Raw genomic sequence first — 13,312 nt, 5'->3', positions numbered from 1 at the left:
TATACCAGGGTTTGTGTTGAACTGTGTGTATATATGTGGGTGTATATGTGTGTAGGTGTGAAACAAAAACACCCGTCAGCCTGTGGGGCTGAGAAAACTAGATTCTGATTCCATTTTGAAGGCACACAAACGACCTTGAGGCCCCCATAGTCAGGCAGACACTGTCCTGCACCAACCTAATTCAACTTCTCTTCATATCTGCTGCTGAGAGAGAGGTGAGAGAGAAGTGAGAGAGAGAGATGGAGTGGGTCTGTCTGTCCAGTAGCTTATAAAAAGTCCATTATGGTGCACCTCTATCAGTTTGGACTCTCCCAGATGGACCCTGGAGTAAATGGACAGCACCAGAGAGCTATAAGCTCAGATTTGATATACGGCTGAGAAATAGCTCTGTGTGTGTGTGTGTGTGTGTGTGTGTGTGTGTGTGTGCGTGTGTGTGCGTGTGTGTGCGTGTGTGTGCGTGTGTGTGTGTGTGTGTGTGTGTGTGTGTGTGTGTGTGTGTGTGTGTGAAATACTGCATGTTCAGGAGAGTGTGCATTCAATCATATACGCCACGCTGAAAATGCTGACAGTAGTCAACAGAAAACATTTCTGTGTCACTATGTTTTTGTGCATGCCATTTATTTACCACAGCTGTTTTACCACATTATCCTATGCACTCCCCAGCCACACACACACACACACATGCACACATACATATAGTCTTCCCAGCAGGCTTAAATCCCGGCTCAGTCTGACAAAGGAGCCTTTGGCTCTAACTGGCTCTGCCCCAATCCCCTTCCCCAGCCTGCTGCTTTGTACGGGCTCAAAACCGCTTTACTGCTTGACGTTTATTTATCAGAGATATTTACTTCCTATTGTGTAGCTGTGTATGTGAATGTCAGCGTCTGTGTGCCACATCAAGGTATATTTGAACTTTCGTGTGATTCCTCATTTGTGTACTTAGATGTTCAATGTGCTGTGCGCATGTCTGCATGATTGTGTGTGTTCATTTAGGGTATCCCACCACTCTTCGCATTGATTAGAGAAAGCTGAGAAAAAAACCTCTGCATCCTCAGGGATACTGCTCAGCAGGCTGTTAACGGGACCTCGTACATGATACTAAAACGGCCTCAAGCGAAAAGGTGGACAAGACTTAGCAGCTGGGTTCCAACTAGGCAAACAAATCAAATGGTTATCCTTGAATAACCAGCAAACCATAACACCTTGTGGAATTGGTATGCTGTTTGTGTTATATTTCCCAAAAATTAAACAGCTGAAAAGTGGGACCAGAACTGTGGCATCTTTTTACTTGCTTTTTTCTTTCAATGTCATTTGACAACAGGAAATAAGATAAAAGACATTTATTTAAATGAAAATGTCACAGATCATGACTTTATATGCACTTTATCTGGCTTTGCTGACATTTTATGATGCGCTGTCTCACACAAATCATTTCGAAAGGTAGCTGAAATGACAGGCTTCATAGAGTCAAAGCAAACAGTTTATTTACACCAGGGAGCTCAAAGAAGCTACACTTGCCAAATATTTTCATCCTTTGCTCTCTAACTGAGCAAACATCTGTGAACCAAGTGACACCCATAACCTCACAATAACTCAACATATCACCCAGTCCATTACAATATGTTCCTTACAAGAAACTGTGCTCTCAAAATATCACAGTGCAACCTTTGCCCCCGGCCAATCACAAGATTATTGACCTTAACTGCGATATGCACCTAAAAATGGAAAAGGTATTCTCCTAGAGACCGGGAGAAGGATGAAATGGTTTGAAGACCGGGGATGAGAGGTCCCTTAGTTTAAGCTCTGTTCTTTCAAGTCTTATTTAAATCATCTGTAAAAAGGCAGATTCAGATTAATTGCTTTTGGCAGGCCCTGACTTTTGTAGACGCAAATGGCCTCACATCCTCATAACAGACTGATGACGTCCCAGGATTATTTCTGTTCATTTGTCAGGGGAAGATTCTAAAACATATTTCAACTTGCCTGACACTTCAGTCAAATGACACTAAAGCATCAGGTGGCAAGACACGTAAAAATCCCATCTTCACCTCTGCTCCCCAGCAGTCATAGGATTATCGACCCAGTCACGATTGGAAGTGATACTACCAGCTATAGATGGAAAAGAGATTCCCCTGGAGATGAAGAAACAGTTGAAACAGGTGGAAAGAAATCAGGATAAGAGAGGGCGAGACGATTTGGTGAAGTGTGTGATGACGTGTCCATTAAAGTGCAGTCCAGAACATTAAACAATATATTGGGGTTTGTAAAGGTCAGTACTCCCAGGGGTTTATCCATATTGATCTTTACTTTCGATTGTGCTGGACTCCACACTGGTGTTCATCTAAATCCTCTTCTGTGCCATAGACCTAACGGAGAGAGAAAGAGAGATAAAGAGATAAGAGAAAAGTAGTCCTCACTGGTCATCTTATGTGAAACATTACTCCTCTGTCATGCTTCACTAACCTCTCTGTCTCAGAAGCACAGAGGCTTAGAATATACACTCACACACTGGGCTTAATTTGTGCCAGATTCTGCCAGAAAATGATTCAGAAACTCCCAGATTGGGACCGGCACTTCGTCTGTCATCAGACAGTATGTTTTCTGAAATCTTTAACCATTAATTTCAAAAACTTTATGTTATGTTGTTGAAGTCTTGTTGTTTCCTTTGATTATTTCCTACTGATGTTACCCATGAATCCTTTCAGTAGGCAGTAAGTCAGACCTTAAACCTGCCAGACTCTCTATGGTGGATCAGTTGGATTTTGATACTGTATTGGCAGCACAGGTTTTGCTAAGAACATGAGCTGCATTGCTAGCTTTGTGGCGTCTTTTAGCAGACATGACCAGCAGGAGGAATCTGAAAAGGATGAGAAGAACTTGGAATTGACTGTTCATTAAGCACTGTCCCGCTAGTTACTCTTGCTATGCCCAACAAGCTATCCACTCTACTATGGTACATATGCAGTTTAAAAAATGGTGGCAAAATTACCACTCAAAATTAATAGTAATCGCTTGAACAATGGGTCCTTGGATTTCACCCAAAAGTAAACAAAAGGAGGATTCTCAGTACAGCTGACAACCGTGGATTATGACACCAGATTTTATTAGCTGTGGCTAACTAGCTAGCATTTGCTAAAGCGAACTGTACCACTTGAACTGAATGAGATTAAGTGCACTCTCCAGCTGCCTTTTTAGGTTGTAAAACATTTTAAATGGAGAACCCTGTAAAAGGGTCTTACCTATGCATGTAATAGCTACATGATAATGGTAATGGACTAAAACTAAAGCAGCTTTTCCCAAGTACGAAGTCAGCATTGTCACCAGCGGATGAGACCTAGCTAACCCTAGTATTACAATATAGTAGCAGTGCATAAAAATGTAAATAAAATCATATTCTTTTAACCCTATTTGGACAAACAAGCAACATAAAGGTCAGATACATGCTCTGTTGTTTGTATTTTCAAACAGTATCTTTCACTCTTAAAAGAGAAAAGGCTTTGAGGCCAAACTTACATATCTAACATGTTACATCATGACATGTTACCTCACAAAATTATGTAGTTTATGTGAGTAGGTACACTAGGTTACTACTGTAGGTAGTAAACTAGTTAGCCAGGAATGCTAATGTTTGTATCTCACATTAGAGCATTTAATACAATTTTTTGTTTGCTTGAAAGTGGAAACACTTTCACAAATACTAACATCGTTGAGTGGGATACCAGCTGGGATAGTTTGGGAACGTCACAGCAAAAGTTAGCCACCCAACTTTTTTTTTTTTTTTTTGGGGGGGGGTACAGCTTTGAGAGTTGGACAGTCAAAGAATTAAGAAAATGTAGAAGAAAACAGTATCAGTTAGACCATGATATTCCCATCACAGACTGAAAGACATTTTCATATCACATGAGGCGACATCAGGCAGCTCCATCAATGTATGTATTATGTTTGAAACATATGTAGGATGTGACATATGTGAAAACTTCCAATACCTCACTGTTAATTTCTGGTTTTCTAAAATAGATTACAATAATTCAATAATTTAAATCATTAAAAAAATAAATGTAAATTATTTACAATAATTTAATTAATTGATTAATTGATTAATTGATTCATGGTATTGTATTTAGACAGTTGTTTTAAGGTGTGCCAGGTGCACACTGTCAGAGAAAAACCTGAGATTGTAGACTTTTCTGTTGAAAATGGCATTTATTTAGAACTTTGATGGATTTTATCGGCACTTAGGCTATAAAACAGAGGGCATGCAGTGACTTTTACAGATAGTCAAGCAGAGTCAAACAATCAACCACACACCCCCTGCCTGGACATTTTCAACTTTCTGCACTCCTTCCGGACTGAACAACTATTAGGATTATTCCTCTGAACTGATAGTAATTATATCAAATATGCTGTATCGATGGAAAATATCTAAAAAAAAACAACAAAAAACCCCAAAAATAACAGAAGCGATAGACGCAAAGGCTGGTCGTCAACCTAGCTTCGAGATAAAATTGCCTCCTGCAGCCATAACAGGACAATAAATTATAAGATGAATGCAAAAAGGCAATATCAGATCCTTTATGAGAAAGAACGCTGTTCTGAGATGTACGGAGAGGTATTGCTTCCACATTGGTCAAGCACTGTCAAGCACCGCTTGCCTTGCTTTATTCTGACGGCACGCCACTGCTCTCAGGATATATACCTTCTTTAAAATGTGATAATAAAATAATTTTCCATCTATCTATCATTTTTGATTGATACTGTTTTCTTCTCCAACTGTTTAATTGCTCAACGGTCCAACTCTCAAAGCTGTCCGTCTTCTTTCCAATACCATACCTGGGAGCACTATATGCTAGCGCAAGGTTTCATATGTTTATTGTAAAATATTACTGTAAAACCTGCAGCTAAGCAAGTGGGTGTTTGTACTGTGCGTTGACCTGGCTAACTAATGAAAACTTGTTAAAATTCCAGGGCTGTTGGCGTATGTATCTCTACTCTCAGTTTGATTGTCACATTAGACATTAGAAGCAACAGTGTTCTCTCTCTTTTTTTTTTGGCAATCCAGCAATGTGGTGAAATTGAATTCTGTTTATTGTCTTCCAAAATACTTTCAGAGCACTTTTGCACAGTTTTGCATAGTTGTGTACCATTTGTTTCAAAACAAAGTAAAACTAGCAACCCACACACATGCACACGATAGTTATTTCTTTTACCCAGGGCTGTAGCCAGCTGCAGATTTCATCTAGACAGTAGACGAACCAAATTATTACATTGCTCCTGTGGTAAATATTGTACTTAGGTTTTTAAACACACACAGTAGGGGAATGGGAGGGAGACTTACACAGTATAAATAAAAGAAAGAGAGTTAGAGTATAAAAAAAATAAGTCTTTTTTTTCCTGACAAAGAGTTGTTTCTGTAAAAGGCCAAATTAGAGGGCTGGCTGGAATGGGTGTTTGAGCAGTCATGACAGAGCCTCAGCACACTTCCCAGGCATTCATGTGTGTATGTGTATATGTATGTGTTTGCGTGTGTGTGTGTGTGTGTGTGTGTGTGTGTGTGTGTGTATGTACTGGGAGGCAGGGGAGGATCTGCCGTGCGTGCATGTGTATGGTCCTTCCTTTGGTCTCCTCCTTGATACAGGCTAATGCGAGCAAATTTCAGTGTCAGTCACTTTTGCACTTTGAAATCTAATACACACACACACACACACACACACACACACACACACACACACACACACTATCACATTCCATGTGGGTAATGTATGTTAGATATGCTGTACATCTCAGCTTCTTTACATAAATGCAGGGACCGCAAAAAAGTCCCGTGGGCCATAAGTACCCGAGTGCAAAAGAGATCTGCTAAATCAAAGATTGTTTCCCCTGCCGAGGGAGTTGATTAAGTCTTGTGTCGCTGAAACTAAGCCTACAAATCCATTTGCACAGAACATAACAGTCTGTGCTCATGCCTCCGTATGTTTTTACCAGATGAGATAAAACCGATTTAGATATGTTGCATGATTTCACTTTCTCCATACTTTCTCTCTAGGCAGTTGCTCTGTTACCACAGATGCTTGCCGTTTTTATGAGGTGTTTGAGTTCAAATCAGCTCTCTGATATATTAGATACAGGCTTTCTCTAGTGTAGCTGCATATATATTTTTTTAGTATTTGTACAGTTTCATAAAACTTTTTTCCTTACTTACTTTGCTCTGTGAATACTATCCCACTGAATTTCAATATGTATATTTTTATTGACATTTCATGTTTTCCCTCTAAGCCAATGAGACTTCCTCCTGATTTTCTGAGAATATGCTGCAAACCTGACTTTATGATATCTGTTTCTGTACGATGTATGCCGAAATCTATCAGCGTGTTCTTTAAATATTCTGCTACAAGGATCAAGCCAAGGAACTGTAGGCGTTTGTATTTTTATTTTGCCAGAGTCGTGTTTTGGATGTACTAAAAAAACTTGCCTTTTTTGACTTCTCTGAATGTACAAAGTGGATGTTGATGAGCATGTATTTACTAAAGCTCTTAAACCAAGTTTCTTAATGCTATGTCACTATAATATGTTATAAACAAACCAGGCGTCTTTATGCCAATATTTACTTCACCTTCCCCCACTTAGCTTCTCACTAGATTAAATAGATTGAAATGTACGATTCAAGGTATGTGAAAAAAGAGAAATTAAAGGGAAAATATCTCTTTTGTCTATTTCAGATCCATATGATGATGATCTGAAGGTGAAGACCCAAAGACCACGATCAGCTGACCAGCCAGGTGTGTTTCAGGCACAAACAGGTGAGTAATGTGAGTGTGTGTATGTGTGCTTATGGGTGTGTGCTTACAGCCTGGCTGTGTGTGTGTGGCTAAAAATATAAATAATATATAATATCCTTATAAATAATTATTATACATTTAATTTTTGAAGCACTGTAGAACCCCAGCTGCTTTACTGTTGTTGACTACTGGCATGTGTGAATATGTGAAAGTTTGATCTTCTCTATGAGTGAGACTTTCAACTCTTATATAATTGATGGGGTTGAAAAAGAAAGATTAAGTTATTCATGAGATGATACATTAAACATATTAAGAATGTCACATTTATATATGCGGACATATCTGACTCATACATACATGACATTACACATTGGCTGCTCCAGCCACACCAGAATAGGTCATATACTAAATTCAGCTTGCTGACTTATGCATACACACACACAAATACAGACACACACGTTTCAATATTCACTGTAATACTGTGTGGAGGAGGGACTCCCTACCACGAGGGAAACCCCTGGCTCTGACTTGTCCTTCTCGTTTGTTCTCCCCCTCCTTGCTCCTCATTCTTCCATTCCTCCAGGCATGTGTGATGAGCTTAAGCCCTGACTCACGGCATGTTAATGAAGATGTAATGCGATTAACGGACATGCAATTAATTTGATTTCCTTCTTTGCCATGTGATGACGCCTCCATCAAAGAACACGGAGCTCATAAACAATTTGGAAAGAGAAAATTAACTTGTAATTATCGCTTTTCAAGGGTGTAACACACAGGGAACAATGGGCCAGTCCCGCCTGGAGAAGGCAAAATCACCAACAATCATGTGTAAACACCAAATTTCGTATGGATGCTTATGTACACGTGTACAAGCGCTGACTCAAAGAAGACACACATGCAGGCTTTTGAGGCTAAAGCCCTTCAGCAGTGAGATCATGCGATTTACCATAAGTCTATGAATATTAATATCTTTAAATATCACCTTAAAACACATCCTGTAACATGATCATCATCCTCATTAATATTCAGTCAAGGTTCATTCACATTAAGGGGCTTAAATAATGACAGGCAAAAATTACTTTCATCATATTTGTATGCTACAGCATCAAGCCAGACCATGTGAAAATGACACATTATGAAAATCCACCGTAGAATTACACAAGCAAAGCTCTCTTATACCCCACGAATAATTAATTTAGGCTGTGTTGCCAAAGTATCTGTCTTCCCGGGGGGAACAAAGAAAAAAATGTTTCTATAACTACAAATTCTGTTTTTATAACTACAGAAAGTCTATTTGGTTATTGCAAACACAAAGCCTTTCCATCAATTATCACACATTCCCATGGTTATCTCTCGACAATTGCATAGATAATGATTCCGTTTGTCTTTTATTATTGTCGTAATATTGCAGTGGTGTCACCTCCATTACGAGGGAAGTTTTCATTTAACTTCAGTAAATAAAAAGCTGAGATAAACTGAGAATTGCTAACAGGAATCAATAAAGCAAACATGATTTGATGCTTTGGGTTCTGGGAAAATTAGAACTAAAAATGTATCAAAGAGTGGCCATAGAAGAGACATAAGTCTCTTTGTTGTGACTTTCTAAGACTCTTATCATACAACAATATATTTAGAACGATTACCCAATATAAACAGCTAAATATTGTACAAAACACTTCACATTTTTGCCATGGTCCACGAGCCAGAGAGCTAAGATCATTTTCAAATAACTAACAGTGCCCCTCCTCCTTGTGTTCCATAGAAGCATTAGCACCATATACTAAGTGGAATCACTGAGAGTATAAATAAGATCTTCTCTTTCTTCACCTTGTTTGTTCTTCAGGTGACCCTGCGGCAGAGGAGTGGTCACAGTGGAGTGTGTGTTCACTCACATGTGGCCAGGGCTGGCAAGTGAGGACGCGATCATGTGTTTCTTCTCCCTATGGGACACTGTGCAGCGGCGCCCTGAGGGAAACACGCATGTGCAACAACACTGCTTCCTGTCCAGGTGAACCTGGGATCACAGGCTCAGGTATGTTGACCGAACTTTCCATTGCCTGAACTCAGTGGTACTTACTGGTTAGAACTGTTTTGTCACAGCATGAATGATGAGGGTTCAGTCTTCATCTTTGTGCGGTGTGCGTGATGCCATTTACAACAAGGAGGCAGAACTTGCTGTGCCTTTGAGTGATTTTTTTTTGGGATATGTCCCCAGCCTTTATGGCCCCAAGTAGGGATTACAATGTGGAGAAAATAAATGAGCAAGGTAAAATTTAACAAAATGTGGCTTTAAACCACATGCTTCCTGCTTAGCACCTCACTCACCCATGGAGCATGTACTGGTCATTTTACAATGTGTTAAGAAAGCTGTAAAACTGAAGAAAGGAAGGTAGGCGGTATAAACACATACACACACACACACACACAGCCACTCAAGTATCACATAGGATCTGCTCAACCAAAACATAATCTAACCATGGTGCAGCAGAATAAAAAAACCCTTTCGAATGAGAACGACATTTCAATTTCAATTCACATTACTTGCCAGCTGGGAGAGAAACAGAGAGAAAAAGACACAGAAAGTCAGACATGACACCTGAGCTGGATGTCAGCAAGTCTATTAGACTTGCTACAGCTCAGAAGTTCCTACTTCCTGGCTTCTCTATCTTTACCTCTCCTCTGCTCTTTCTTTTCAGCATTGCTCTCATTTTCCCTATCTGGTCTATATCTACATCGATATCTATACACAATTAGATATTATCAATAAGAAATTGCTCTTACTCATATTAGCAGACAAACTTCTGAAGATATTTTAATTTACATTTAAAGTCTGTTTTCCCATTTCAGTGATGAGCAGAGAAAACATTCAAAATGATAACTGCAGCAACTACAGAGGAATTGGGTTTAGTTTTTCAGATGCAGTGGCAGCTCAAAAATATATTTAACCAATCAAATTTAATTTTTATAAGCACATAAGCTCTGCCAGTCAAAGTTGGTGTATTCAACCCTATCTGCTTGCTACAAAAAGGCAGCAGCAAAAAGAAAAAAGCATATCATCGGTTTTTCCTCAGCAACAGACAACAACACAGTCAAGCCAGATTAAGTCACTGAGGGAACCTTTGCACAGCTCAACCTTCCTATTGAGAGTTCTGCTTCTGGTTTGATTGCCAGGGTAGGTCTTCACTAGATGAAATTGTGAAGTACTCCCTTTCCTGCTGTGATTTGATTGCCCTGATTGCAATGGAAGTGAAATGGCACTGGCTTTCTCCTGCTTTGCCGCTGTCCATCCCTTAATCCATACTACTATACTTTTAACCAAGACAAATTGACTTTACTTAAAAGATTTTAGGCCACTATTTGAGCTAACATTAATTACATTACTTAAATGTGTTGGTATTAATTGTGGAATGACATTTAGTCACTTTAAAATTCAGACTTAAGTAATTCTGTAGCAATTTTACAGCTGAATTTATTGAATGTCACAATATGACAAAAAGATGAGGGGAGAAAATAGCGAAGCCTCCTTACCTTTATTGCGGCCAGTGGTTGAATATGACAAAAAGATGAGGGGAGAAAATAGCGAAGCCTCCTTACCTTTATTGCGGCCAGTGGTTGAACTGGTCCATATTTGTCCAATGATGATGAAAAATTTTAAACAGGTGGTATTTAAGTCTGTTCAATTCCATAGCAATGATCCCTTTATAATAGTATAATATACTAATATACTAAGATTGGTTAATTATCGCAAATTCTGGGTTAACAGTGTAACTCTCAGCTTCCTAACCAGAGATCCAAAAATTCTGGTCATCTGGTGGTGTAGAAGTCCTCCTCCATCCTGTGCTCATTGTCTTTATTCCGCTGCTACCTCCAGCCATATCTTTGGTCTGTAGTGTATGGACTTGGCTAAGGTAGCAAAGCCATTTTTCAGTTTTATTCCCACACTTGAGGATGTTTGGGAGTGTGTGGAAATATTTTGATCAGAGCTTCTTCAGATCAAGGCTCTGGCATCATAGTCTTCACGTGAACAGAGACAGCCAAGATATCTTCTAGCTTCACAATTTGTTACCTGCCTACTTGCATGGTTCTTGTAAGTGGACCAACTTGAAGGAATATCTCTATGGAGCAACAACAAGGCAATGTTGGAAAACCTTATGTTGGATATTTCTCCTGATGTGAACCTGGATCATTCTTTCAAAGTCTACATCAAGCAAAGACCTGCCGGGCTCCTTCGGGATTGCATCTGATGTGCTGCTATGCAAGGTATATGACGATCCGTACCATTGGAGTTTTTACCAAAATGGGCTATGTGAAATCTAGCTGCACCTGACACGTTTGGCTTGATCACTGTCTAGAGAAAAATGAAACAATATATCTTTCTGGTGCTCCACTCTAACAACAAGGACTATTTGTAATATCAGTCCAACTGGCTACTCAGTAGACTCAAGACACTCAAGCCAGACTCTGAGCCAGATATGATGCGAGGCCACCTATGGCACTGGCTTTCTGCATACGAATGAAACGAGTGATCGTGACACCGTCCCGGCTTCCTTGCCATGTAGCAAATGGGACTGTGGTTCAGTTAAGGAGTACATCCAAAAACCGTGCAATGTCCCTTGACTGCCAGAGTAAACGGAAGGGTAGTCCTTCATTTGGGCTGGCAGACAGAGGGGCAGTCTGTCGGTTAAACTGTCTAGTCTACTGAATAGAGCTCTACTATTGGACCAGGCCTCAACTAGTTGTAAAGGTAGTGCTTAAAGGTTGGTGGATAAAAAACTTTCGTAACAAGTAGCATCTAAAGGTTTCAGAACACTCTTCCTGAACTGTACTTCGTGCACTATCAGTGCAGGACAAGTGGCTTAGCCTTTAAGTTGTCAATAGAGGGCTAGAGGTGCCATTGAACTATAGTTACAATATGTGTTTATGCTGTTTTTTTTTATGGTTTTTAGTAGCTGTCTTTTGTGGGAGCCCTGAAATAGATTAATATTTGTTGGAATGGAAGTAAGGGTACTAAATCAAATTCACAGAGCTGGACCTCACATAACCATGTTCAGAAAGCCTCAAGAGAAAAGCACAGGGGACTTTGGTGTGCGCTGCGGTTAACGAGACGTACACTTGCAAAACAAACTGGTCAGTCCTCATCCTTAAAGTCTTTCCCCCCACGCAGTCGATGAGAAGGTCCCGGACAGGGCTAGACCTCACATTTACCACAGAGCTTTTATGTACAGTAATGGCTACATATACATATACATTCAAACTAGACTAAACCTTTCTGTATGTGATCTTCTGAGGGCTTTGGGAACTCACATCCTTGTGAATGTGTTAATGTGCAACTTGTGTGTGGTCCCCCCTTTAACACTCAGTGTAAATGTGTATATGCAAAGTATCTTTGTACCCACATGTACAGTATGTATATGTGTGTTAGCGATTTTACTGTGTAGTTTTTATTGTTTGTGTGTCTTAGCATAAAGTGTCGGTGTTTTTTTTGGCTTTGTTCTTTGTTATTTAATGGCCATTTAAGTGTCATTAGTTATTCCAAGTGCAATACACTATGCACAGTGACTTTGTCACAATTATAGTGTTTAGTTTGTATTTTCTGTATGTCTGTGTGAGAGCTTTCCATTAACTATATATATGTACATTTTTAGCACATGTACACTTTAGCATAGGAGTCTGAAGTCAGTCAGTGCTTACTGATGCCCCCCCCCCCAAAAAATGAAAATATACAAGGAACATTTTCCTTCCCTGTTGGTGCATATGCTAATCTTGTTTTTATGCAAATGTGCCAACACGATTTGTATGTCTAAGTGCCTCATTTCCCATTCTGTGTCGATATTAATATCCTCAGCTGCTCCTTTGATGGGATATTGGTTTCTGTGTTATGTTCCATTTATTATTTCATTTTTTTCCCCACTGCTCTGATGTTTTCTGACATGGTTCTTGAGGGGTGTAGGGGCACTCCAGGGACTGCCTGAATGGATCACACCAAACTCGAGTAGACTGGGGATATGGGGGCGGTAGCAAAGAGACACAAAAGTGTTTAGTGAACTTAATATGATTGACTTTTTAAAAAATAATTCTTTTTTTTTTTTTTACTTTGACTTAATTTTATATCATCTAAATGCTTGTTTGATTTGTCTTTACTGCTGGATTCAAGCCCTGTCTACCCCTGGTCTGATGGGAAGTTATAAACAAATATGTAGTACAGTACACACAAGGCAGACCCACAAGTGTGTGGCCCAGGTTTATTGTATTTGGAGTTTAAATTTAGTGAGTAAAAGTCTAGTTTCACCTACTATAAAGCTTAAAATGAAACAACTACAGTTTTAGCTTTTTGAAGAACCTGAGTTTACGCAGCTCATGAATTCAACCATGAACTGTGCTTTTCAGTCCTGCCGTTCAGAACATGACTGCCACTCGTGCCAACGTCCTGATTTGTCTGAATGATCCGCAAGTGAAATAATTTTGACCAACATCCTCTATTCTGTTACATATGCTTTTACTCACAACCACAAATATACGAGGTACACAGGCATAAG

At 39.6% G+C, this 13,312-nt stretch overlaps 1 protein-coding gene across 1 annotated transcript in view; it reads left to right on the top strand.

Moving 5' to 3' along the window:
• The window catches only part of adgrb2 (adhesion G protein-coupled receptor B2), a 143,341-nt gene that overhangs the window by 31,944 nt on the left and 98,085 nt on the right, over positions 1–13,312 (top strand). Inside the window, exons 2-3 of the mRNA XM_040121623.1 lie at positions 6,717–6,797; positions 8,620–8,808. Coding sequence (XP_039977557.1) covers positions 6,717–6,797; positions 8,620–8,808 — 270 coding nt within the window. The remainder of the gene's footprint in view (positions 1–6,716; positions 6,798–8,619; positions 8,809–13,312) is intronic.

Source organism: Xiphias gladius, chromosome 24 (assembly GCF_016859285.1).
Source record: "Xiphias gladius isolate SHS-SW01 ecotype Sanya breed wild chromosome 24, ASM1685928v1, whole genome shotgun sequence".
NCBI classification, from domain to species: domain Eukaryota; kingdom Metazoa; phylum Chordata; class Actinopteri; order Istiophoriformes; family Xiphiidae; genus Xiphias; species Xiphias gladius.
This window is presented reverse-complemented; position numbering and strand designations above follow the sequence as displayed.